This window comes from Epinephelus lanceolatus, chromosome 23, assembly GCF_041903045.1.
Source record: "Epinephelus lanceolatus isolate andai-2023 chromosome 23, ASM4190304v1, whole genome shotgun sequence".
In the NCBI taxonomy this organism is placed as follows: domain Eukaryota; kingdom Metazoa; phylum Chordata; class Actinopteri; order Perciformes; family Serranidae; genus Epinephelus; species Epinephelus lanceolatus.
The window spans coordinates 4347017-4374727 of record NC_135756.1 but is presented as its reverse complement, the minus strand read 5'-3'; the positions used below and the strand labels follow the sequence as shown (position 1 = coordinate 4374727).

General features: G+C 38.2%; 2 protein-coding genes across 2 annotated transcripts; both read right to left on the bottom strand.

The window, feature by feature from the left end:
- Positions 1–1573: 1573 nt before the first annotated feature.
- On the bottom strand, positions 1574–16091 carry mansc1 (MANSC domain containing 1). The gene is made up of 5 exons (XM_033615246.2): positions 15884–16091; positions 12370–12455; positions 9947–10271; positions 7333–7473; positions 1574–4949 (listed from the first exon to the last, which is right to left on the bottom strand). Exons 3-5 carry the CDS (start codon positions 10191–10193, stop codon positions 3958–3960), a joined length of 1380 nt encoding a protein of 459 aa, XP_033471137.2. The 5' UTR covers positions 10194–10271; positions 12370–12455; positions 15884–16091; the 3' UTR covers positions 1574–3957.
- A 5403-nt stretch (positions 16092–21494) lies between these two features.
- On the bottom strand, positions 21495–26820 carry c4h11orf98 (chromosome 4 C11orf98 homolog). The gene is made up of 4 exons (XM_078165333.1): positions 26700–26820; positions 23629–23753; positions 23386–23483; positions 21495–22535 (listed from the first exon to the last, which is right to left on the bottom strand). Exons 1-4 carry the CDS (start codon positions 26736–26738, stop codon positions 22420–22422), a joined length of 378 nt encoding a protein of 125 aa, XP_078021459.1. The 5' UTR covers positions 26739–26820; the 3' UTR covers positions 21495–22419.
- Between the last annotated feature and the right edge of the window lie 891 nt (positions 26821–27711).

Here is a 27711-nt window from a genome sequence, read left to right as displayed (position 1 = left end):
GGCTCAGCTCCCTCTTCACCATGACGGTCCAGCACAGCACCTGCATCACTGCAGACGCTGCAACAAACCGCCGATCCATCTCACGCTCCATTCTCCCCTCACTCGAGAGCAAGACCCCGAGATACTTGAACTCCCTCGCTTGAGGCAGTAACGTTTTCCGTCAAAGAACCATGGCCTCAGATTTGGAGGTGCTGACTCTCATCCTGATCGCTTCACACTTGGCTGCAAACCGCCCAAATGCATGCTGGGGGTCACGGTGTGATGAAGCAAACAGAATCACATCATCTGCAAAAAGCAGAGATGCAATTCTGAGGTTCCAAACTGGACTGCTTCCAAGTTACTTTGATGAAGTAATTAAAATAGTTAAATCACTTTTTACATTTTCAACAGGGTAACTTGTATCTATAACCTATTACATTTTAAAAGTTACCTTCCCAACACTGGTGGTGACACACCATCATAAAAAACTGAGTCATACTGTGCTTAGTTTGAGGTTTGTCACCTGCTGCAGAGTCAGAATCAGTAAAACGACGACAACACCTTCAAAAATCACATTTTTTTTAATCCTTACAAGAACAAAACATCAAATTCCAAACTTATGCAAAAGCATCACTTCACAAAACACGACCAAACTTCACCATCGATGTAAATAATTAGACGCTGTAGAAATCAAAGCAATAGAAGTGAAAACAAGTCAACAGTGCAGCTTCAGGCTTCTTCAGGTCAGTGTGTGCAGGAGGTTCATCAGGCTGCTGCTGCCCCCTGGTGGTGAGCTGACGCTGCAGCAGCCTCCAACCCCTCCTCCTCATACACTGACACCCAATACAAATGTACTTATTATTATTATTATAGGAAAATAGTGCGCGGCCAGTGTACTCTTACTTATGAAAAACAATCTAATATTCAAAAAAAAGCATATCATATTTATCAAAAAACACAGGATACAATAGTGCATCAATTTTCAAAGAATTGCATCCATCGTTTGAAATCTTTATCCACGTGTGAAACCAGAGAAATATGGACAGAATACAAAAACAACACAGTGAGAGTGTGAGACCGACGTCCGGGCCGAGTCGCCGAGTTAAGAAGCAGTCACAGGCTTGTATGGCTGAAGCATGTGGAAGTAAAAAGACATGCAGGTGTACATCTTATACACAAAGGGCTGATCGACCCCATGGCGAAGAAGAAGGCCTCGAAACCAGAAGGCCGAATGTACAAATCTGTGGCCGCTCGTACAATCCAGAGTTTCTCTACATCGACTTCAGAGGCTTCCTGAGATTCAGGGAATAAAAATATTGCTGTTTGTTCTTTGTATTCGATCACCAGCTGAAGTTTCTCTACAGTCAGCGACGACTAAATCAACGCATCAGGAGGTTAACAGGAAATGACCTCACTCTCTGGCTCTGACTCAAGATAAATAAAGTCAGGAATAAAAGTGATTAAAACCAGAAAGTCAGAAAAAAACTCAACTTTCTTTATAACATGAAAAGTTTCTTGTTTTACTGAGCTCCCTCTCACACTATATCAAGACATTTTCAAATTATTAAGACATTTTCTTCGTATTAATACATTATTTTTGTTGTTGCAATAATGTTTTTATTACTATAACATATAATTTATTCTTGTTTCAACCTCCTGAGACCCTGTGTCCTCATACGAGGACATCACATTTTGGATTTACATGACCTCATACTTCATTCAAATTTGACCAATTTTAGCAACACTAACAAGCTACTGTTAATTAGGAAGTACTCGTTTGAAGACAATAGGACTTTATTCTTGTCTCATTTGAGTAGATTGGAACTTAATTACCGTTAAAAATGTTTAGTTTTTTATACTTTTTGGGTCCTATTGATCCCAAATAGCTAGGAGAAATTATAAATGCATACCAAACAAAAGTTCGGGTCTCAGGAGGATATGAGTAGAACCCCACCTGTTATTACACAAAATCTTTTTATCTGATCAAAACAAGAAACTTTTCACATTTAACAACATATGAAAGTTTCCTGTGTTATTAACATTTATGCAATAACAATACAAACACTGATTTTGTGTAACAGCAAGAGATATGAGCTGTTAGCGGACTAGTTCAATAAACGCTGCACCCTTGCTAGCTGGCACCAGTAATATTAGTTGGTTAAACTTATTACAAAAATTATTATTTTATGCTTTTGTGTTCATCAAAGGAAAATGCCATTGAAGTAATCACTCAAAATCTCTAATGAATTATGCTCCTAAAATATTGTTTTCAATAAATGTTCTTTGTTAATTTTTATTTAGTGAGTTGTTGTCATGTTTTGTAGGATAAAGTGAAAAGTGCCACATTTCAGCAGCATTATCATACGATATGGTCATTGAAAAATGTGATTAATGATTTCAAATGGCTCTTATATATTTATATATAACATGAACATTTTGTAACTTGATAAGATAAAGTGATTTGTTTTTTAATAAAAAAGTATGTTAAAACGAATAATTTGGTGTCCAGTGGTGAGAAAATATTTCAGAATAAAATGAAAAATATCTTGTAGTGAAGCTTGTGTACAGGGGACATAAAAACTTTTCATGTTATAACAGGAAACTGAGCAAATATTTTTGTTGTGATGGTGGCAGCAACACGCCGCCACAGCATTTAAAGATTTGAGAAAATGTCAGATTTGTGAGGACAAATATGATAAAATGACTTCATTCTGAGACAAAAGTCAAAATGTTGAGAATAAATAATCAGGAAAGATTTATGATTATTTTCATATAATTTTTGCATTATTGTGATGTTTCTAGACAACACAATCGGCAGAAAAAGTGTTGGCATTGTTCGTTTCTGCAAACCACGGATATGTTACATTACAACTTATTTTAAGAAGTTGGTCAAAATCAAGACATTTTTTGAGTAGGATTGAATTAAAATAAGTAAGAATACCTATGACCACAACTTTTGGATAGAAATTAAGTTGGGTTAACTTAATTAAGCTTTTTTGTACAAAACTAATTGAGTTTGTGAGATTAATAAAGATGTATTGGACTAACTCAAGGATGCCTGATTGGGAACTACTCAAAAAGATGAACGTGAAGTGTGACCTTAATTTCTTTAAGTTGAACCAGTGACAAAGTCAGCTCATACATTACGTCACTTTAGAAACGTCGATATGATACGTATGAAACATGCAAATGTAACGTATTCGTGGTTTGCAGAATCACATAACGCCAACAGTTTCTTCTAGCGAGCGGGCTGTTCTTGATTTGTCATGCGTTGCCTTCTTTTTGGCAACCAAACACAGATACAGTATCTCCGTCTGGTGCTTTTAAATTTACGGTTTCATGATATTTATATATATATCATGATGAAAATTATATTTCGGCTCTGTCCATAAAAAATCACGAACCTCCAAAACTGTTAAAAAAAAAACAGTTTTCAGCTTTGAAACAATGCATTTTTCAGGTAATCCAGTGTTTTGTTAAAGTAGCTCATTTTAAAATAAAGACATGAATGAAACTTCTGTGGTGGAGGATTTTATCGATATCACCTACTCCTATTAAGAAATAACGTGAGATGCAGATTCTACGGGTTTGTCTTCAGAGTGCATTAATTTCAATAACTGCACAGGTCTGAGTTCATTATGCTTCTTAAATCACAGCCACCTGCCAAAGATCAAAGTCCTCTTCTCTCATATTTCAGGGTAATAAACATAACTGTGTTAATGTAAATATACTGTGTCGGAGCTGTGTGGTTAATTCAAAATAATGCACGCGCTCTGGCCAATCAGGATTGAGTATTCTCCACACGGTGTGACGCCTCTTAAGTGACGCAGACATTCTGTTATTGTGTAACTTTGTGCTGTTTTAAAATTACTATCAGATGAACGTTAACAATCTTAAATGAACTCATTTAAAGTCTTGCTTTTTGTCCTTCTGAGCTTCCATTGTAAAAACCACACCTGTGAGGCGCTGTGTCCTCCCTCACACCTCGTAGTGCAGGTCATTCAGCTCCAGTCTCGTGTAATGGCGTCTGTCGAAGGACTCCATTGCTTTGCGGCCGCCGACGGCCAGGGCCAGTGTGAGTATGGCGAGCCCCAGCACCATGAACGCCACTACGCCGCTTTTCAACGCCCCCCGTGCTGCCACCGCCGTTTTTCCTCGGCCAACACTTGAGTTCTGGAGGGCGTGGTCGGACTGGACGGCGCCTTTGGGGATGATGACGAGACTCTGTGCTGAAGTCGTCCTCGTGGTGGGTGGATCGGTGGTTGTAGTGGTGGTTGTAGTGGTGGTGGTAGGAAGAGGAGTAGTAGTAGTAGTGGTGGGTAAGGTAGTAGTGGTAGTGGTAGTAGTAGTAGTAGGAGTGGTGGTTGTAGTAGGTGGTGGAGGAGTTGTAGTGGTGGTAGTAGTAGTGGGAGTTGTAGTAGTAGTCATAGCGGTTGTTGTGGTTGTAGTAGTAGTTGAAGTAGTTTCAGTATTGGGCTGTGGTCTTTCAGTAGTTCTTGGTGCAGCCTCTTTGCTGGTGGTTACAACAGGAAGCGATGTGGTGGAGCTCTGTGTCGGTGGAGCGGATGTGGTGGTGCTGACAGGATGAGGTTTTACTTTCTTGGTTGATTTATTTTGCTTCTTGCTGCTCTTGTTTGGCTTCTTCACTATGGCGGTGGGGGTGGTGGTGGTTGTAGTAGAAGCTGTTGTTGTCGTGGTGGTGGGTGCTGGAGTTACCGGAGCCATAGTGGCGATGATGATGATGGGTGGAGGTGTTGTTGTGGTGGCGATGGTGGTTGAAGTTGTGGATGGCGCAGAAGTTGTAGTCGTTGGTGGTGATGTTGTACTCGGTGTGGTGGTTGTAGTGGTGGTGGGTTGCGTGGTTGTTGGTGTAGTTGGGGCCGGCGTGGTGGTGGTGGTGGAGGTGGTGGTTTGTTCTGTGGTGGTGGTTGTCATGGTCACAGGCCTCACAGTGGTTGGATGAATCAAGCCTATGCAGGAGAGAAGACAAAGTCAAAAGTCAAAGTCAAGTTTAAATATGATTATCTTATGAAGTAGCTGATGCTAACATGTTAGCTAACAGTTAGTGATTTCCACAGCCAGCAGTTACAGAGCAACATGATCCATTAAGAGGCTTTGTGTTTGTGTCCACCTGAATGTAGGTCCAATATTCTTTCTCTTTTAGCTCCGTTTTTGGTCCCCACCACCTCCTGAGGTGAGGGTTAAGCCGTCAAATCTATGGCTACGTATGTTTTGGAAGAGATCGCTGTGAGGATTAAAATAAGAATGTTACATAACTATGAAGACTATTGGTGTTTTTGGATCAAACTGTTCTGGGAAGCTCCTGTGAGAACTTAACTTGTTATGAGATGTTGTTTGTTTATTATGGTCTCTCTTGTTTACACAGGTAAGAGGTTTTTAAAAATGGCAGTTGCCAGTGCTGCATTGGCTCACGTGTCCTACCAATCACCAGTAACTACTCCGAAATAGGAGCTAAAAAGGTCCCTCAAAATGGGGCTCAAAGAAACATGAGTTCTCCTTGTTCTCGCAGTGTGGACACAAAAAAGGGGGTCCATAGAACAATGAAAAAGTTCCACCGGTGCGAAAACACCTATTGATGACTTCTGGTTTCACCCTTTTGGTTTCACACTGGACACCAACAGTGGTCTCCTGGGTGAAAGTCCTCTGTTTGTTTGACCCATCCATCGACCTCCTCCACACACAGAGTTTGTCACTCTTTACACTATGTCTCCTGACTTCTTCTTCTTCTTTTTTTAAAGATATTTTGGGGCATTTTGGCCTTTAATGGATAGGACAGACAAGCGTGAAAGGGGGAGAGAGAGAGAGGGAGGGACATGCAGCAAAGGGCCACAGGCTGGAGTCGAACCCGGGCTGCTGCGGCAACAGCCTTGTACATGGGGCGCCTGCTCTACCACTAAGCCACCAACGCCCCCGACTTCTTCTTTTGCTCCCGTCATAGTTACTACAGTCACTAGAGGTCGCCACCTAACAATAAATGTTGGAGGTATGGAGCTACATTCGGGTCAAAAGTTTTGTACTTGAAAAAATAAAATTTGAAACTGAAAATTCATGTGTTGATCTTGAATTTTGAAAAACACAACAATGTATTCAAAATAAAAAAAGTGTATGAAATTTTTTTTCAAGTTAAATATAATTTTGATTCACTTTTGTAATTCTTTTGAATAAATAATTTATTTTCACTTTTCACTTCCATATATATTTTAACATTTGAGGTCTTATTTTTTTCAGTTGCATGTTTTATCTTTTCAGATCCAGATCTTATTTTTTACAGTTTCAAATCTAATTTTTTCACTTTCAAAATTTTTCAAAATTCAAGATCAACACATGAATTTTCAGTTTCAAATTTTATTTTTTCAAGTACAAAACTTTTGACCCTAATGTAGCTCCATAAGGAGGTAGAGTAGGACCATGGTGCAAATGGAGCCTTCTGACAACTGGTAACAGTCATTTAATGGGCTGATAACATTCAAATTGGGTGGAGAAATCTGTCTCTGTAGCTGCTAAATGTTCCACCATGTTCATCAGCTTGAGTTTTAGGAAGCTAAAAAAGGTCCACAGAGCTGCAGAGATCATATTACATAAAATCATCTGAATAGTTGCTAGAAGAAAATGTTGGCATTGTACATTTCTGTAAACCATGAATACATTACATGTGCATGTTTGACGAGACGCCTGCCAAACTGCAGACCACTGTTTGAGACCAACAAACAAGAACACCCACTGTGAAACAGTCAATTCTGTTTGTATCGGATTTTAGCCCACAATGTGAGTGTTTTTTTTTTTTGTTTTTTTTACCAGTTACTGTTTTTACTGCCGGGATTGTGCCTCCAAAGCCGGGTATTTTAAGCCAAACGATAACCACAGTGCTGTTAAACGTCAAAGTTTCAATATATGCAATACATACGACCAAGGAAATGTCATGTATCCATGGTTTGCAGAAACTTACAATGCCAGTTTGTTTCCTGGTGACTGGGTTGACAATACAGTTACAGTTTTTAATTAAGAGCTGGTGTCAGTCGATGGCAAACTGTTTCTGAATTACAAACGGTTGAAAATTGGTTTGGAATATATGGTATAAGTGGAGGCTTGCTTAAAACCTGTCTGGTGTTCTTGATGACTTCCCCATCAATCTGACTAACCCATCAGAGAACCTCAAACCATATCTGATTCAGCTTCACTGTTCTAAGATGACAGCAGAAGTCATATCTCAACACCTCACCAAATGAAAAGAAGCACAGTGAGGATAATAGCGGTATAGTGACTCTTTAAAATAACAGAACATCATGAAGGAAAGAAGAAATTAAGTTCTGATGAAAGAGAAGATGAATGTACCTTTGTATATGTCGTAGGTGTTGATGCCTTCCGGTGCCTTCATTAACGGACAGTCCTGCTCCGTCTGACAGTGGAACAGGAAGCAATTATCGTCACCGGCGTGTTTGTTGCCCTTGAACACAGCCATGTTGCACTTGGCACCTTCGGAAACACAGAAACAACGGTCAGAATCTGAAGGACCTGAACGTATCGACAGAGGGGAACAGACTTTGCTGCTTTTGTACTATGTCACCTGACTTCCTCCCCCCTCATGTGTTGGGTAAACATGTTGTTGTTGTTGGTTTTGTACTGGTTTACAAAAAGTTCACATTTGTTTTCCTTTTACATCCACCAGCCGTGTCACCGTTCCTGAAGGAAGCTCGTATCGACTGCTAGCTAGCTAACGTTCCAGCTCAGTCGAGGAGGACGCCATTAATGTTTACATCTTGCACTGTCACGAGCATGAGCATCTTTTCTGTGAGTAGATGCACACTTCCTTCTGCACAGTGATACGGTTGGCTGGTGTAGTTTGGCTGAAATAAAATAGTTCCTACATGAAGCTACAACAACAAGGTCTGTGGATTATCTTGAGTAACCAGGTGATGATTTCTGGAAAGAGACATTGCTGTTGAGTTTTTCAGATGTATTATTTTGGCACTTTGAGCAACACAAGCTGAGTGTTTCATTATATTGGAGAGAAAGCAGACATCTACGACTTGCCAACTCACACAAAAACAATCTAGACTGATGAACAGCACTACAGAGGCCTGTACTATGAAGCAGGATTTGGAGTTAGCGAGGTAACTTCAGGGTTCACTCTGGGTTTTCAGTACTATGAAGCTGGTTCTCTTTTTTACCAGGATAAATCACCATGGTAACTGATGCTGAACAGCTAACCTGACCACAGCCTGTCAACACCCCGACCTCTGACCAATCACATCACTGAAGAAAAAAGTATCCATGGACAAGAGTCCAGAGTCACAGGTAAAGAACAGAGTCGTCTATATATTGTTATAGGTCAGTAGAATCAAACTGTCTGGTGTTACTTTTAAGTATTTTATGTGACATATTCAGAGGAGTTTCATCATCATCCAACTAAACAGCAATCAATACTCTATACTGTCACATGTAGCCTGGTGATACCTGTATGAGATTTAAGTCTCAACTGAAGATGAATTTTTCAATAGTGTTTTCAACGTTTCTAGATTTTCTGTTTTAAGATTACAGATTGTGGGTTACATCCCAACCCACTGACATTTTATTGTCTTGTAGTTGCAAAATAATTTGCTACCGTTTCATCTCATTTAATATGAAGCAGCCTACTTCATTCATGGATTCTGATGATGTCACTTGTGGCTGATAGGAAAACCCAGAGTTGACTGAACTAGTTGATAACCAGCTTTGTAGCACCAGTTATCCAGACGGACAATGTGAGGGTTAGTCAAACCCGATAATGAGAAGACATCCTGGCTAAGTTGAACTGGCTCCGTAGTTCAGGCCTCAGGTAAGAGGAAAAAATATGTGTTTTTGATTTTGGGGTGGACTGTTCCTGTAAGAGTGTGACTCTTTGTCCTGTTTATGTGGGGGTGTGTTTTGGATGAATTGAGAAATTTAATTAAAATTGTGTTTGCAATACAGATACAGAGTACAAATTTAAGTTTTGTAAATGATGGTTTAAAAATAGGTACATTTTACAGTGTATTACACAGTACTTTTGTATACTTGCTCTAGATGTAAAATTGTAACCCGAAAAACTGTACCAACTTGTTGTCAGATAAATGTAGTGGAATAAAAAGTATAATATTTTACTCTGAAATGAAGTGGAGTAGGAACATACAGTGAAATAAATACCTCAGGATTGAACTTGAGTGCAGTATTTTAATAAACTGACTTCCCTGCACTGTGCTTAACTGCGTGACATCGCGTCTGTCAGCAGTTTTAGATTTGCCTTTCAAATATCCGTCTAATTATATAACGTGACCAAGTTTTAACTGCTGAGATTAAAATATCTGTTCTTAGAAATGGAAGCAGATTTCTAAGTAAAGCTCTCACGTCTCAGCCTGAGACGCTACAAAAAGCCCGTCACTGAATCCCACTTTGACCCACTTGAGTGTTTTCAAAGGCAGACGTCTCGACTGGATCCTAAAATGTACCTCATTGTTATTTTAGCTCCCACAGGGACAAAGCGTTTGTCTGAGACGTTTATCACTGTGAATAAATCAGTGTTTTATGCAGCATTTAGCTTAATGATGAACAAAATCTGAGATGAGACTAAAGAAACTTCCCCTGTGTCTCTGCTACTCATTTATTAACGTTTACCTTCACTACCGTGATTGACAATTTTACAGAAATGTAAATGTACGTTGATCCGCACTGATGGCTGCTTTTAATGAGCTGCAGAAGTTTCAGTCAAACATATTCAAGTTCTTTGAAAAACACCATCAAGCTGACGGCCGAGGCGATGCAGAGACATCAGATGCTGCCTCTGGTCCACCAGAGAAGAACAGGAGCTGCGGTCAAACCATCAGCCGCTAAAGTAAGAGTGCACCTGTATTCTGATCTTTATGGTAAATGCATGGAAACGGCCCAGGGTACACACATGACTAAGTCTGTACCCCCCTTCAGTTTGTCTCACCTAGTCTGACTTCCTCTGAGCAGCAGGCGAGGACACAGTCCCTCTCTGACCGGACCACCCGGGCGTCCATGGCCGTCGTCGACCTGTTTAACGCCTGCCTGACGTTCACAATGGCGTTCTGGTGCTGTCTGGAGAAACACGTCTCCGGCTCCACAGCTGACACAGGAAATGATGTGGCCACCATCAGCAGCAGCAGCAGCACAGAGAGAGTCCATGATGAGGGTCGAGTGGAGGCTGGAGGAGTCATGGCTGCAGCAGATCTACGGTCTGTGATCAGAAACGCCTCAGAGTCCACAGCAGGAGAGCAGAGATCCACACTAATGTTCTGAAAACAGAGGACATGCTGCGTGTTACCAAATTTTCATTTTACACTGAAATAAGTGACAAACAAAGGTGTGATAAAACCGATAACACTGACTTTAAAGACTCTGTTCACCCAAATGAAACCTGAACCATTTCCACGGCAGCATGTGATTTTTTTTAGCACCTTGTGAGACTTCGGAACATTTTTGTTGTGTTTGAATTTTGTTTTTATGTACCAGGAAGTTTTGGACATGTGTCGTTAAAAAGATGACAGCAAGATGGACTATATGATGTCATAAATCTAAAACTATGTCATTTTTATGTGCTTGTTAGCCACCTGAAGCGGACGACATATTTATCATTTTAGGCAATTTATTGCTTGTCGAAAAGGGCCGTTGTCATTTTATTGAAAAGACAACTATACCGCTTTAATTTGAAAGTGTACACTGACTGCGAGAAACAAAACATTTACTGGAAACCCTACACAGAGGCCTCCGATTATTTTCCATTATTTTTTGTGATGGGGGGGCCTGTGATTGTATCAGGGTGGCTGTGGCCCCCCCTTGGCCACCCCTTCGCGGCTGTCTATGTAAGGGTGTTATTTATGATAATGATCACCCTTTGTAAAAAGTTTTGTGAGAGTTTGACGAATCCGACAAACATTTGCATGAATACACATCATTTAAAAAGTAAGTTTATTTAAAAATACAAGAACAGGACAGGTGAAAATGTTGTAAGAATAAAATGTAAACCTGAATGAAAGCAAGAAACCCTGTGGAAGAGAATCAGACATGTTTGTTTTCTTTTAGTTTAAATACCCAATTATCTTGAAATTAAATGTGCAAAAGCACAGGATGGATAAACATATAATTTAAGGACAGTCCGACAAGGATTTATGTTTATTAAAAATGATTATTTATTTGTACAAAGATGAAAAAATGAGTTTTCTGTTAATTATTTGAGGAAAGTTTGATTTTTAATTTTGTGTCTGGCCAAATTTTTTATTAAAAGGACGACAATTTTATTTCTTTTCTGTGTTTAATGTTAAACCAACGAGATGAGCTGTTTTGTTGTTTGTGTTTATGTGTTATATGTTGAAGTGTGTGTGACTGTATGTGTGAGGACCCCAGGAAGAATACCCAATGCTTATACTGGTGCTAACGGGGGTTTGAATAAAGAGAGGAAACATATACACACATTATCAGCATATTGGCTAACATGTTGGCAAAGAGTGGCCTACTTCCTGCTGTCCGACTACTGACTGTAAATATCCAGTTTCCTGCTAGTATTTACGACTTTGAAATTGGCGTAAACGCTGTTTACAAGTCATAAACAGGTTTTATTCCGTCACCAAACACAGCTTTGTAAACAAAACTGAGAGCAGATAGAAAACATGCATGAAAAACAGAAACAGAAAAATAGTGTGCAGAGATGTTTACAGCTTACAGAAAAAAAAACCTCTTGAATCAACATGCGTCTGATTTGTTGGTGGGACGCGTACGTCACTTTCTGCTAATTAATTATGGTAAAACAAAACTAAATGAGGCCCTACATGTAAGACTGAAATTAAGTGGAACCAAATTCAGTCTAATTATGAGTCTGAATAAAAACTGAATTAATGAGAAAGTCATTTATTTCCTCAATGGGCATAAACGCATGTAAGGCTGTCCACAGAGGAAAAACTATGTTACAATATTAGAGTTACTGAGTTTATAAACTCACTGCAGATCATCTTTAAATTAGCTTCTACAAGTCTTTCTTAAGAACAAACACTTCGTTGGACGTCATCTTTCAAAGCTCATCAGTTTGTTTCAGTGGCAGCTTCAACTGTTTGTGACACTACAACATCTTTGTGTGTCCGTCCCCGAGTCCCAGATCTGTCTCCACCGACAACAACAGCACACAAAGAGAGCTAAAATAGAAAAATCAATCTGTGCCGTAAAAATAGAAATCTAAAAATGGACGCTAATCCTTCAGGAGCCGGCGAAGGAGCTTCCATTTTTAGATTTCTGCTGAAAGTGAACGAGGTCACCGAGGGTGTTAATGACGGACACATTAATTTGTCTTCAGCTTTTCAGATACAAAACCTAAAAATATGTTGTGTTGAAGCAGAAACTCACCGGGCCAACAGTGTGAACAGTCCTCCATCAGATGCTCAGTGGATCTTTGGGTCCACAGTCCACAGAGCAGGACTTTAACCCGTCTCCTGTGCGGGACAGAGTGTCAGTGTTTCACCTTATCTCTTTTACAGCTGGTGCTATCTGACCCACTATCAATTAGATTAGTAACCAGGTGTGTCTGCACCGTGCTTGTGTCTGGAGCTTCTTATTAGACAGACACGAGGCCTTATCTGTAGGCAAATATCATCTTATGGACACAATGTTCAGATTTTTCAGTGTCAAAGTTAGTTTTGATAATAAAAAAATATAATCAACTTTATGTTACAAAGTGCTTTGCATAGAAAAAATAAAAATAAAACAATTCAGCACCACAGTTAGATGAAAAAGTTCAGAGAATTAAGCAGAATAAGACCAAAAAGGATCAAATAAGGACATGAGTGCAGTAGACACATAAAACCTCAGAAACAGTAAAATAGTTGAACTCAAAGTCAAGCTTCTATTTTGGAGCCTTTAACTGAATCTATCGACCGTTCTGAAAGGAGATGACCTGAAGAAGACTTTAATATGAAAAAGAGCTGACGAGTTAACTTTGAGTTCAGATTTTCTGGTCAAATTAGGATTTTTTGGACTGTTTTTATGTGTAAAACAGCCTGGCTGAATATATGTTGAGGTAAATATTGAATAGGCTATAAGCAAGCTAAACAACTATCAGATCTCAGGTCAAATATATTCACGATAAATTTGATCTTCCAATATAATTGTCTTAATGTTGTTTCAGAGGCCTCTCCACTTTCCCCTGGAGTGTAATTCTGGCTAAAAAAAATATATCAAATCCTCTTGTTTTACTTAAATTTAATCATAGTCTTTAGCCAGAAGAGATCTGTTAGAGAAACATGAGTAATCTTTGTGTAATTGAAGAAAGTGATGTCCTCTTTAGGTCATTAAAACTTCCATAAATCCCAGAAAATATCTGCAAGATACGACCTTGGTGTCGTCATTGTAGCTTTATCTGTAACAAAGCAAAGGCACTTGAGTATTACCAATGTGTACTAGATCTATATAATATCTATATAGATATATATCTATATATAGAATAAGATAATAAAATATTTTGTATTTTTAGTAGATTATACTGTTATGAATTTGCATAATAGTCTGTTTAACTTTTAATACTTAAGTACATTTTGATAATATTTATACTTTTACTTAAGTAAAAAAAAAATCTTGTAATATATTACATTTAAATGCTTTTTACATTAGAAACTTCACTTAGGCAAAAGTACAAAATATTCGCATTAAATATACTTAAAATCTTAAAAGTAAAATTACCTATAATGCAGAATGGCCCATTTCAAAATAATAGCGATAAATATATTATTATTGGATTATAATCATACATTTATTCATGTGTTCATCACTTTGACGTTGCTGTGGTAGAGCTGATTTTAATTGATCTGTAATGTAACTAAAAAATGTCTTAGAGTAATTAAGTACAATGTTTCCCTCTGAGATACAGTGATGGAAGTTTCTCAGAGGGAAATAGTAGATGGAAATAGCCCTATAAACTATAACCCCTAATCTGCTCACTCAACTCAAAAATTTTAGTTAAGTACAAAATAGTAAAATAAAACATCTGAGTAAAAGAGATACAAAAATAAATGTCACATGACCCTTGTCTGACAAGAATTTTATGTCAGTTTAACAACGTTTTGTTGTTATTGTTGTTTGAGCATTTAATTCTATGCCATATGAACATAAAAACATCACAACTTTTTTTAAAAATTTTTTTTAACTTAACTGTAAGTGCACAATGACAGTGTTTTTAATTGGCCTTAAACTAATCGAGCTAAAACTGCTTTACAAAATTTAGTCAAATTAACTGAAAAAAATTGATGAAGTGTCATAAAAAAATTATGATAAACTCACAAGGGATGAGTTTTTGTGTCAAGTGAAAATTTCGTGTCATGGATGGATTTGGGGTTAACTGTGTAAAGTACAAGTACCTCAAAATTGTACAGTGGTTTATTTAATGTACTTGGTTACTTTCCACCACTGTAAATATGTCAGTTTTGATGTCTAAAATAGGCTAACTGAAGACGAAGCTAAAATCTGCCTGGGTAAGATTTGATGTCGGCAGGCGAATATGCGTCAGTTTGGCTAAGGAAACTGAGTAAAGGAAGGCTAGCTGTAGCTTGTACAGAGACAAAAGCAAAAAGTCATAGATTTGAAATAAGGCAGTCAAAATTATAACTAATGTAACAACACCGTTAACTAGCTAGCAGTTAGTGGCTAATCTAATGTACTTAGTTACTTTCAACCACTGTAAATATGTCAATTTTTTTCAGGCTAACTGAAGGCGAAGTTAATATTTGCCTGGATAAGATTTGATATCGGCAGGTGAATATTTGTCAATTTGGCTGAGAAGGAAACAGAGCGAAGGAATTTCGCGTGAGCTGTAGCTTGCACAGAGACACAAGCAAGAAGTCATACATTAAAATTGAAATAGGGTATGGTCAGAATTATAACTGACGTAACAACACTAATAAACAGCGAGCTGTTTGTGTGTAAAAATAACTAGAGAAGACGTCTTTGGGCAAAAGCGAAGCTAATAACACTTCTGTGTACTCAGAACAAACTGACACAAGATGATTTCATTTAACAATAAAGATTAAGTGCATAATGATAATATTGTAAATTAAAAATTGTTAACAAAAAAGTCAAACTCACAGGGGAAGAATTTTTGTGTCAAGTGAACATAAAGTTATGTAATTTTGACAATCTGTGTCAACTTTACGTTAAAATTTTGTGTCATGCACGGATTAGGGTTTACAATGTAACGTACAAGTACCTCAACGTTGTACAGTAGTTGATTTTACGTACTTAGCTACTTCCTAGCACTGTAAAGATGTCAGTTTTATTCAGGCTAACTAAAGGCGAAGCTAAAATTCGTCTGAAAAAGATTCGACGTCGGCGGGCGAAGACGCGTCAGTTCGGCAGTGAGGGAAATAGAGCGAAGGAATTTCGCGTGAGCTTTAGCTTGTACAGAGACACAAGCTAAAAGACATAAATTAGAATAAGTTATGAAATGGGCCTGAGACATCTTTATAGTTAAAATAACAACACTGTTAACTAGCTAGCTATTTGTGGCAAAGAAGAACTTGAGAAGACGTCTTTGGGCGAAAGCGAAGCTAATAACACTTCCGTGTATTCAGAACGAACTGACACAAGATGCTATAAAGATGCTATAAAGCAACACAAATAAGCTCGTAGCTAAATATTTCAGTTAAACACAGCATAAGTCTTTTCAATAGCTTAATAACAGGCAGCTAATTTGTGCCTTTGTGTAAGTGTTCGCTGCTGGATTATTCCATGTACCACCTGCCGAACAAACGTGTCGCTGTACTGGTTTTAATGGTGCTGTTACCGGATAATGCAGCCTAAAGTGGGACACAAAGCAACATGGTGTAATAATGATGTTTTCTATCCCCCTCCCACCACAGCTTCACGGTTGTACCTTTCTCTTCACCGAGGACACAGATTAACTCGGCGCCGCGTCCATCATCCCTCCGTCGGTCAGTCCTCCGCCTGATGAGTCGGTGTTTGACTGGAAACTGGAAGCCTCAGCAGCAGGCAGCAAAGATCCCAATCAAACCAGTTCAGTCCCAGTAAGCGAACAAGATGCTTCACCCATCCCGAGAGGACATGTTGGTAAAAAAAAAAAACTGGTGGCACGATTCAGAAATATTCGTGTTTTTCTCCTTTAAATGCTGGATAATAAACGTGTGTCCGTCATCACCGGCCGTTAAATACACGGGATCAAACCGTTTGTGGAGGCAACATGTTGGATCCGTTACCGAAACGCCATAAATCCCGTCAGCAGCATCTTGTTTCTGTCTCCAGGATGATGAACTACATTACATGATGGCTGGTGCGGAAGATCTGCTTCTCTCCAGAGTCTGACCCATTTTAGTCTTTGTCCTCTGGAAGGGGGGAGGGATGGAGCCTGCATCCCAAAATCTGACGGCAATACACACTTTCATTAGCACTACAAATTAACCTCAAGAAATTACATTTATATTGCAAGAAAAAGCTCCTCTTCTGTTTTAAAACCCCGTCTTTTAAAATAAAACCCCAGTTTATATAAGCATCTTAAAGGAAGGTCAATCAATAATTAAAGAGGCTGAACATGAACAATACATGTGAAGGAAAAAAAACACTTCACCACTTAAACAGATATTTGACCAGGACTGTTGGATAAAAGAGATAAATAGTTGACTTTATAAAACCTCTGCCTGTATGAAGATATGCAAGGTCATTAATGCCAAGAAAAAACAAAAAGAGTTACTAGGTCAAAGCTATGAATTATTAATAAAAAAAAAGGGGGAAAGTATAGAAAAAAATAGATCAAATGTTGTAAAAACTCAAAATGAGTTTTAAAATACAAAATAATCCCTCTCTCTCAATATATATATATATATATATATATATATATATTGACCTAGTTTAATGATCTCACATATATATATATATATATATATATATATATATATATATATATGTGTGTGTGTGTGTGTGTGTGTGTGAGATCATTAAACTAGGTCAAAGCTTTAAAAAAAAAGTTTGAATGGTACAGAAAAATATAGATGAAATGAATAAAAATTAAAAATTGTGAGTTTTAAAATAAAAATTGTCCAGTAAAATTTTGGACAGAGCCTACTTGGAGAAAATTAGTTTAAAACCAAAGATCAAAATTATGATTTTCTTGTCACTTTCAAAATAACTACTTGAGTCTAAATTATGATTTCAAAGTCTCTCAAATCATGATATATATACAGTACAGGCCAAAAGTTTGGACACACCTTCTCATTCAATGCGTTTTCTTTATTTTCATGACTATTTACATTGTAGATTCTCACTGAAGGCATCAAAACTATGAATGAACACATGTGGAGTTATGTACTTAACAAAAAAAGGTGAAATAACTGAAAACATGTTTTATATTCTAGTTTCTTCAAAATAGCCACCCTTTGCTCTGATTACTGCTTTGCACACTCTTGGCATTCTCTCCATGAGCTTCAAGAGTTAGTCACCTGAAATGGTTTTCCAACAGTCTTGAAGGAGTTCCCAGAGGTGTTTAGCACTTGTTGGCCCCTTTGCCTTCACTCTGCGGTCCAGCTCACCCCAAACCATCTGGATTGGGTTCAGGTCCGGTGACTGTGGAGGCCAGGTCATCTGCTGCAGCACTCCATCACTCTCCTTCTTGGTCAAATAGCCCTTACACAGCCCTGGAGGTGTGTTTGGGGTCATTGTCCTGTTGAAAAATAAATGATGGTCCAACTAAACGCAAACCGGATGGGATGGCATGTCGCTGCAGGATGCTGTGGTAGCCATGCTGGTTCAGTGTGCCTTCAATTTTGAACAAATCCCCAACAGTGTCACCAGCAAAACACCCCCACACCATCACACCTCCTCCTCCATGCTTCACAGTGGGAACCAGGCATGTGGAATCCATCCGTTCACCTTTTCTGCGTCTCACAAAGACACAGCAGTTGGAACCAAAGATCTCAAATTTGGACTCATCAGACCAAAGCACAGATTTCCACTGGTCTAATGTCCATTCCTTGTGTTTCTTGGCCCAAACAAATCTCTTCTGCTTGTTGCCTCTCCTTAGCAGTGGTTTCCTAGCAGCTATTTGACCATGAAGGCCTGATTGGCGCAGTCTCCTCTTAACAGTTGTTCTAGAGATGGGTCTGCTGCTAGAACTCTGTGTGGCATTCATCTGGTCTCTGATCTGAGCTGCTGTTAACTTGCGATTTCTGAGGCTGGTGACTCGGATGAACTTATCCTCAGAAGCAGAGGTGACTCTTGGTCTTCCTTTCCTGGGTCGGTCCTCATGTGTGCCAGTTTCGTTGTAGCGCTTGATGGTTTTTGCGACTCCACTTGGGGACACATTTAAAGTTTTTGCAATTTTCCGGACTGACTGACCTTCATTTCTTAAAGTAATGATGGCCACTGGTTTTTCTTTAGTTAGCTGATTGGTTCTTGCCATAATATGAATTTTAACAGTTGTCCAATAGGGCTGTCGGCTGTGTATTAACCTGACTTCTGCACAACACAACTGATGGTCCCAACCCCATTGATAAATTAAGAAATTCCACTAATTAACCCTGATAAGGCACACCTGTGAAGTGGAAACCATTTCAGGTGACTACCTCTTGAAGCTCATGGAGAGAATGCCAAGAGTGTGCAAAGCAGTAAACAGAGCAAAGGGTGGCTATTTTGAAGAAACTAGAATATAAAACATGTTTTCAGTTATTTCACCTTTTTTTGTTAAGTACATAACTCCACATGTGTTCATTCATAGTTTTGATGCCTTCAGTGAGAATCTACAATGTAAATAGTCATGAAAATAAAGAAAACGCATTGAATGAGAAGGTGTGTCCAAACTTTTGGCCTGTACTGTATACTTAGAAAAAAATCACCTTACCGTTTCTGCAAGAATATAGTAAAAAGATGGAAAAAAAGAGCAGTATGACATCATTATAACATAATATTGTTTCACAACTCTACCTTAATAAAGATAATTATGATTTAAATCAGACTGTTTAGGTAATGATCAAATAAATGCACTAGATAAAAGAGATAAACAGTTGACTTTATAAAACCTCTGTCTGTATTAAAAAGTATGGAATGTCATTAATGCCGCAGGGAAAAGTTTACTAGGTCAAAACTACAAAATATTAAGTTAAAAAAAGGAAGGTACAGAAAAAAATGTAATTAAAACTCAAATTAAAATGATCTAATTAAACCTTCAAAATTATGATTTACTTCTTTCTCTCTTCCAAATATATGGAATTTTTTTCACTAGTTGTCCTTTTCCTCTGGATGAAATGTTTGCACAATATGACTGCTTCCCCAAAAAAATATATATTTAAAAAAGGGAAAAAAAAGTGTTGCTTAGTCAAAGCTACAACATTAAAAACAACAAATAAATAAAAAAAAAAATGGAAGGTATAGAAAATAATTAAACGTTTAAAGTTTTTGCAATTTTCCGGACTGACTGACCTTCATTTCTTAAAGTAATGATGGCCACTGGTTTTTCTTTAGTTAGTTGATTGGTTCTTGCCATAATATGAATTTTAACAGTTGTCCAATAGGGCTGTCAGCTGTGTATTAACCTGACTTCTGCACAACACAACTGATGGTCCCAACCCCATTGATAAAGCAAGAAATTCCACTAATTAACCCTGATAAGGCACACCTGTGAAGTGGAAACCATTTCAGGTGACTACCTCTTGAAGCTCATGGAGAGAATGCCAAGAGTGTGCAAAGCAGTAATCAGAGCAAAGGGTGGCTATTTGAAGAAACTAGAATATAAAACATGTTTTCAGTTATTTCACCTTTTTTTGTTAAGTACATAACTCCACATGTGTTCATTCATAGTTTTGATGCCTTCAGTGAGAATCTACAATGTAAATAGTCATGAAAATAAAGAAAACGCATTGAATGAGAAGGTGTGTCCAAACTTTTGGCCTGTACTGTATATACACCTTCTCATTCAATGCGTTTTCTTTATTTTCATGACTATTTACATTGTAGATTCTCACTGAAGGCATCAAAACTATGAATGAACACATGTGGAGTTATGTACTTAACAAAAAAAGGTGAAATAACTGAAAACATGTTTTATATTCTAGTTTCTTCAAAAAGCCACCCTTTGCTCTGATTACTGCTTTGCACACTCTTGGCATTCTCTCCATGAGCTTCAAGAGGTAGTCACCTGAAATGGTTTCCACTTCACAGGTGTGCCTTATCAGGGTTAATTAGTGGAATTTCTTGCTTTATCAATGGGGTTGGGACCATCAGTTGTGTTGTGCAGAAGTCAGGTTAATACACAGCCGACAGCCCTATTGGACAACTGTTAAAATTCATATTATGGCAAGAACCAATCAGCTAACTAAAGAAAAACGATTGGCCATCATTACTTTAAGAAATGAAGGTCAGTCAGTCCGGAAAACTGCAAAAACTTTAAATGTGTCCCCAAGTGGAGTCGCAAAAACCATCAAGCGCTACAACGAAACTGGCACACATGAGGACCGACCCAGGAAAGGAAGACCAAGAGTCACCTCTGCTTCTGAGGATAAGTTCATCCGAGTCACCAGCCTCAGAAATCGCAAGTTAACAGCAGCTCAGATCAGAGACCAGATGAATGCCACACAGAGTTCTAGCAGCAGACCCATCTCTAGAACAACTGTTAAGAGGAGACTGCGCCAATCAGGCCTTCATGGTCAAATAGCTGCTAGGAAACCACTGCTAAGGAGAGGCAACAAGCAGAAGAGATTTGTTTGGGCCAAGAAACACAAGGAATGGACATTAGACCAGTGGAAATCTGTGCTTTGGTCTGATGAGTCCAAATTTGAGATCTTTGGTTCCAACCGCCGTGTCTTTGTGAGACGCAGAAAAGGTGAACGGATGGATTCCACATGCCTGGTTCCCACTGTGAAGCATGGAGGAGGAGGTGTGATGGTGTGGGGGTGTTTTGCTGGTGACACTGTTGGGGATTTATTCAAAATTGAAGGCACACTGAACCAGCATGGCTACCACAGCATCCTGCAGCGACATGCCATCCCATCCGGTTTGCGTTTAGTTGGACGATCATTTATTTTTCAACAGGACAATGACCCCAAACACACCTCCAGGCTGTGTAAGGGCTATTTGACCAAGAAGGAGAGTGATGGAGTGCTGCGGCAGATGACCTGGCCTCCACAGTCACCGGACCTGAACCCAATCCAGATGGTTTGGGGTGAGCTGGACCGCAGAGTGAAGGCAAAGGGGCCAACAAGTGCTAAACACCTCTGGGAACTCCTTCAAGACTGTTGGAAAACCATTTCAGGTGACTACCTCTTGAAGCTCATGGAGAGAATGCCAAGAGTGTGCAAAGCAGTAATCAGAGCAAAGGGTGGCTATTTTGAAGAAACTAGAATATAAAACATGTTTTCAGTTATTTCACCTTTTTTTGTTAAGTACATAACTCCACATGTGTTCATTCATAGTTTTGATGCCTTCAGTGAGAATCTACAATGTAAATAGTCATGAAAATAAAGAAAACGCATTGAATGAGAAGGTGTGTCCAAACTTTTGGCCTGTACTGTATATATATGGTCAGAATGAAAAAAAAAGGAACCATAGGAAGTTACAGGTTATCAGTAATGAAGAGTTGATGAATATGGTGGTTAGTAGAGTTCTGAATGATTATTGTTTACAAACTTGAAGGATCTGTGACGTGAACAATGGCTCTGAAAACACAAAAGAATAACAACTCTAACATTAAATATTATTCTGACAGCAGACGTCACCCGACAGGAGCCATTACAAAAAGACAAGAAACTTTAAAAACAGTTAACAGGTAAGAATCTGAACACAAGTCTGAGCCATGACTGTCACCTGCATGTCACTTCTTTGATTTAAGTCAAACTTGTTTGGTTTATTGAATCAAATTTGTGAGATTTTTGAGCCAAAATCTGTCTTTACGTCAAAATTATGAGCTATTATTTATCAAAAATCTTCACATAGGATCTCATAAGTTTGACCTAAAAAGATATATTTGACTTTGTCAAAATTATTCCATTTAAAAAAGTCAAAATTAAAACTTGACTTAGACAATCTCTTGACTTATCTCATAGATTTGACTTGAGTAGAAATTATTAAATCTAAACATTTTAAAGTTTTGACTTCCTAACTGATAATTCTGACTTGCAGCAAGTTCTCCTCTGTTTATCATCCCTAAATCTTCCTCGTACTGATGGTCTCCCACAGCCTCCCGTCTCTCTAAATCTTCCACCTTCCAGCATCTTTCCATAACAACACGTTAACTCTGACTCAAACAGCTGCAGACACATTAACGTCACTCTGAACACAAATGGTGAGAAAACTTGACGTTTGTTCAGAGTAAAAAACTACTCGATCATGCTTCAGAGTTCAGTTCAAAGATGTCGTTCAGATGAGACGCTGCTCTGCATCTCTGAGACACAACAGTTGTCTCTGTCATCATCATTCAGTGTCGGCCATCTCTACGTCGTCATTATGTCCGGCTGCTCTCTTCTTATTCTTCTTCTTGGTTGGAGCAGATGATGACTCCTGTTTCTGTGGTGCTGCTGCAGCTTCAACTGAGGACACAAACGACAACAGAGGAAACAAGTTCAGACAAAGAAAGACTAGATGTGTGCCCATGTTTTTGTGGACGCATAATGAACTGTTAATGTGTCATATTTTGTAAAGGGAGTTTGGTGTCATATTTTCCACCAGGAGCAGGATGGGAAATAATCTCAAAGACATCTAGTTGTAGTCCTTTTGTCAAACAGTGACGCTGCAGGATCCCCAGTCTTTGCACAGTCTTACAGTGTGTTACTGAAAATTCACAAGAGGTCTCATTTACTAATATGTGCGTAGAAACATTCACTGTCGGATTCATGACACGTGTGCACCAGCTGATTTTGTTGTTTTGTCAGTGATTGCGATTTTAATGCTTTACAAATTTTGTTAAAAGGTGTTCCAAAGGCAGATTTATACTCGTGCGTCAACTCTATGCAGACCCTACGCCGTGGCCTACGTCATTGTGAGCGTTTATATTTGTGCGGTGGTGTGTCTGTGTCACTCTGCAGTTACACCTCCAAAGCACTAGTCGGCGGCGGAGGTTTCTGTGAAGTGCTGTAAAGTTGAGTTGATTCAAAACACACATTAAACACACATTAAACATGGCTTAATAGAGACAATTTCAAACACAAGTACACAAATCAGCTTCACTATAACTCGCAGCATTCACAGACAAACACTTGTCTTTATCTGGACACATTTTCCCCACAAATACAACATGCTAACGTTATTAGCACAAGCCTATGGCATTTTACATTGTATAAATTAGCCTAGTGGCTAGCAGACTTTTCCTCTACTCATATGAAGCCAGGGACAACAGCAACATTTAACAAAGATAACGTTACAAAATTTGGCTCCATTTACCTTCCATACCGGCCTTCTCCTGCTGCATGTGCTGCAGCTGTTTGAGCAGCTTTCGTTTCTTCTTTCCAGACAGGGTGATGTTCGCCCGCGGGCTCGACCTGAAACAAAACACAACGTCAGACTGAAACATCACAAGTTAAACTTCAGTCTAAAAATAATAAAACATGGCAAAGTCTTAGCGAGTCGTCAAGTCTAACATTAGAATATGAATCAACGTCCTGACAGGTTTTACTGATCACTGACTTTCTCTTCTTCAGGTGATGCACAGTGATGAGACCCTCATCGACCACAGCGCCAACTATCTGATGTTTCTTCCTCTTCTCTTTGCTCAGAACTCGCCGCCGCTTGAAAAGCTTCTTACCCAGCTCCTGCAAGACGACAAACAGAAGGATGAAAAAACCTAAACATGAAGTCTATGTCTGTAGGGCCAAAGTTATATTACCAAGGCGATATGCTGAAATTCTGTCGATAGCGTGAGACTAGATATCGTCTTAGATTTTGGATATCACAATATCAAGAGTACCATTCTGCATTTTTTGGATTAAATCTACAAGTCTCTAGTCTCTTTAAAACTGCAGTTGTGTTTGTTTTGCAGTAAAGTTTAACAGGAACTGTTGATAAAATGAGCAGCTCAGTAACATCAGAGTGAAAAACAAGATGTTTACAATAGTAAAATAATAGAAATATCACCAGTTAATCTCAGGGATTAGTTTTAGACCCTTTAATATTTCATTTATATATTAATTTGTTTACTTATTTATCAATTCACTTAGCAAAAGGATAGAATAAGCTACCAAAAGTCCAGCACACAGCAGCAGAAATCAGTGAAAGTGATACAAGTGTGCCCCAAAGATTGCTGCTGTGTTTACACCCTACACATTGATGAAGGTGCTTCATTCACCTGTGAAGGTGACTACAAACAGAGTGACACTCCGAGACAGAGTAGGAGTGGGTCAGGTCTGGTTTTGGAAAGGTCCCTACAGAGTTAAGAGCCTCAGGAAGGAAAATAACAAACTCCATCTTGCAATGTGACCTTCACTCCAGCAGAGGGCGGACTGGTAACACATCAGGAAAACAATCTTCCTCATGTATCATCATAAAATTTGACAGCTCATTCGTGAGATGCATCATGGGATAGGTTAAGAAGACCAAAACAAAAATCTGATACACACATCTGAATTATCTTGAATCTTAATTTTTTTCGTGTAAATCAAGACAGTTTAGCTTCTTTGTGCCTCCAAAATGTATTAAATGAGACAACATGAGAAGTTAAAGGTCAAAACGTACTGCTTATAGCCTTTCACACCTGCGATGATGAGTAGAGCACTTTATTCTATGGCAAAAAGTTGCTTAGAAGTTTGAGAAACACTGTTTATGTGACATTAAATGAAAAAAAAATAAGGTTCGGCAGTGTTGTTTAGTCAAAACAAGCAATTTGGTGACTTCATTTTACTGATCAAACAATTCATTCATGATGAAAATACTTCAGTAAACCATGTTTTAAAACACAGTCATGGACTTATGTTACAGAAAAACAGATGCTGATCTCTGTGATTTGGATTTAAAAGAATAATATTAAATATTATATAAATGTGATTTTTAGGTATGTAATGTATGGAAGCGTATTGCATTCACTTGACAAATAAAAAAAGCCCTGTTTTTCTGAGTAATTTATTTTTCTGTTTTTGTTTTTTTTTTTGCTTTAATTTTTTTCTGTCTTTCTGAATATTTTTTTCCCTGTTTTTCATGGTAATTTTTTTCTGTTTGTTTTTTTTGTTTGTTTTTTGTTTTGTTTTTTTAGCTGGAGCTGGAGTCACCATGGATGCAGGAGTCACTTGCAGGCACCAGGTGGGAGCTTCTCGCGAGATTTTGAAGTATCTCGTCTCCTCGTTCAGGAAAAAAAAATACCCCGAAAAACAGAAAAAAAATTACCACAAAAAACAGGGAAAAAATTACTCAGAAAAACAAAAAATATTACATGAAACACACTTTTTTTTATTTGTCAAGTGAATGCAATGCACTTCCGTAGTAATAAAACTAAACAACATCTTCATTCATTATTCCTTTTACTTGCTAATTTTCATGTTTTATTTGTTCTTCTCCACAATGTCCACTGGACTGAACGATAACAGAAGTTTGTAGCATCAAAAATACATTTGTGCTGGCGTGTTACTTTGAGCGGAGGCGGCAGACATGGCGCCACATCAGACTCACTTGCGTGGTTTCTGACTTTGAGAAACAGAGTAGCTCATGTTCACAAATACTGACTGAACTTTGCCGAGCCATAGGAGTAACCTACTGGAATTCTTAATTTGATTAGTGTAGTAGTGTTCCCCTTTAATAATTTATTTAGCTTAAGAAGGAGGAGGATTTTCTCAACACATAAAGAAACACTTCATCCTTCAGTTTATCACAAACATTCAACATCAACACATCAGATTCATGGTTTTCACTAAACAGGAAGGGGATAAAAACTAATATGAAAAGTATCTAAAGCTGTCAGACTCATGTAGTGCAGTAAAAGTATAATATTTACCTCTGAGATGTAGCAGGGTGTCTACAGGTATCAGAATGCTTTTTAAGACACATTCGAGACGCTTTTAACCACATAGAGGACAGATGTTTGGACAAATCATGCAGAGGTGCAGAGGTAGGTGTAATGTAGGAATATGGTTACAAGAGTGAATTAAGTCAATCTATATTTTGCCAACAGGTCAGTGCAATTATGAAGTAAAATGACAGTATTTTCTATATATTTAAAGATTTGTAACATTAGAAATGTGGACTTTCACAAAGGGAGACTTCACTCATTTTCACAAAAAGGAATTAAAAAGGATAAATGTAAATAGGTACAATATTTGTAGCAGTTAAGACCTCACAAATTCAAATTTAAGGCTGTTGAATTATATTTAAGGCCTCATTGTTGTAACATTTAAGACATTTTAAGGACTTTTTCAGGCCCTGCAGACACCCTGTGTAGGGGAGGAGAAAGTGGCATGACAGTGAAATACTCAAGTACAAGTACCTCAAATTTGTATTTAAGTACAGCACTAGAGTAACTGATTATAACTGCTCTGATCCGGTCTGAATATATTTAAGGTCCATGCAACACAGAAAAACTGTAAACTATCTTTAAACCTGACAAACACTGAGCTAAGTTAGACAGGGAAGCTGCAGTGTTTACGTTAGCTGCTCATGCTAACTGCTAGCTGTTAGCTTACATCTTATTTAACTCAAATAAACTTTAAACGTCTTCCCTTCTTGCTCTTTATCGTCACGTCTTTAATATAAAAATATAAAACAGAGTTTCTTACAGTTTTCGGTCTGTTTATTTTTCCTCCTGGTGGAGACATGATGGTCCTCTCACGTGGGAAAAGTGGAGCTTCTTCTTCTGCGGTTTAAATTTCGGTCACATCTCAGGACCCGCAGCTGAACACTGCCCCCCTCAGGTCTGTCCACAAATTACAAGACAGCAGATAATATCAGTGGAGGAAAGTTTTACAATAGATTTACTCGAGTATTGGACTTAAATTTAAATTCCAGGTGCTTGTACTTTGCTTGAGTATTTCCATTTTATGCTGCTTTGTACGGAAGCGTATTGCATTCACTTGACAAATAAAAAAAATCCTTTTTTATTGAGTAATTCTTTCTGTTTCTCTAGTAATTTTTTTTTCTGTTTCTTTTTTTGTTTTTCAGGGTAATTTTTTTCTGTTTTTCTGAGTATTTCTAAGTTAAGAGAGCAAATAGAACAACAGACGCTTTCATTCCTTTCTTGAGAGCTCGACATAATGGAAGCAGACATGACTTGTTTAGTTTAATCCAGTTTTACTTTGTTTTGGGTTTGAGACACTGGGAGGTACTCTTGTCTTTAAGTCATATAGATGGTGTTATCATTAGTTTGTCAACTTTACGCAGGCACCCGTCACTTGCAGGGGTCAGGTGGGAGCATCTCCTCATTCAGGAAAAAAAATTACTGTGAAAAACAGAAAAAAAAACCCCCACGAAAAACAGAAAAAAATTACCACAAAAAAAAAAACAAACAGAAAAACTACCACGAAAAACAGGGGGAAAATTACTCAAATAAAAAACAGAAAAAATTACACCAAAAAAACGGAAAAATAAATAAATTACTCAGGAAAACAGAAAAAAATACTCATAAAAATAGGACTTTTTTTATTTGTCAAGTGAATGCAATACGCTTCCGTAGCTTTGAGTGTTTTTGTGATAATTTTAAAAGCTAAAGAGCTGCAGCCAATGCAACCAGCACTGCAAGAGTTTAAAACTTAAATTTAGGTACTTAAACTTTTAACAGAAAGAATATGCCAC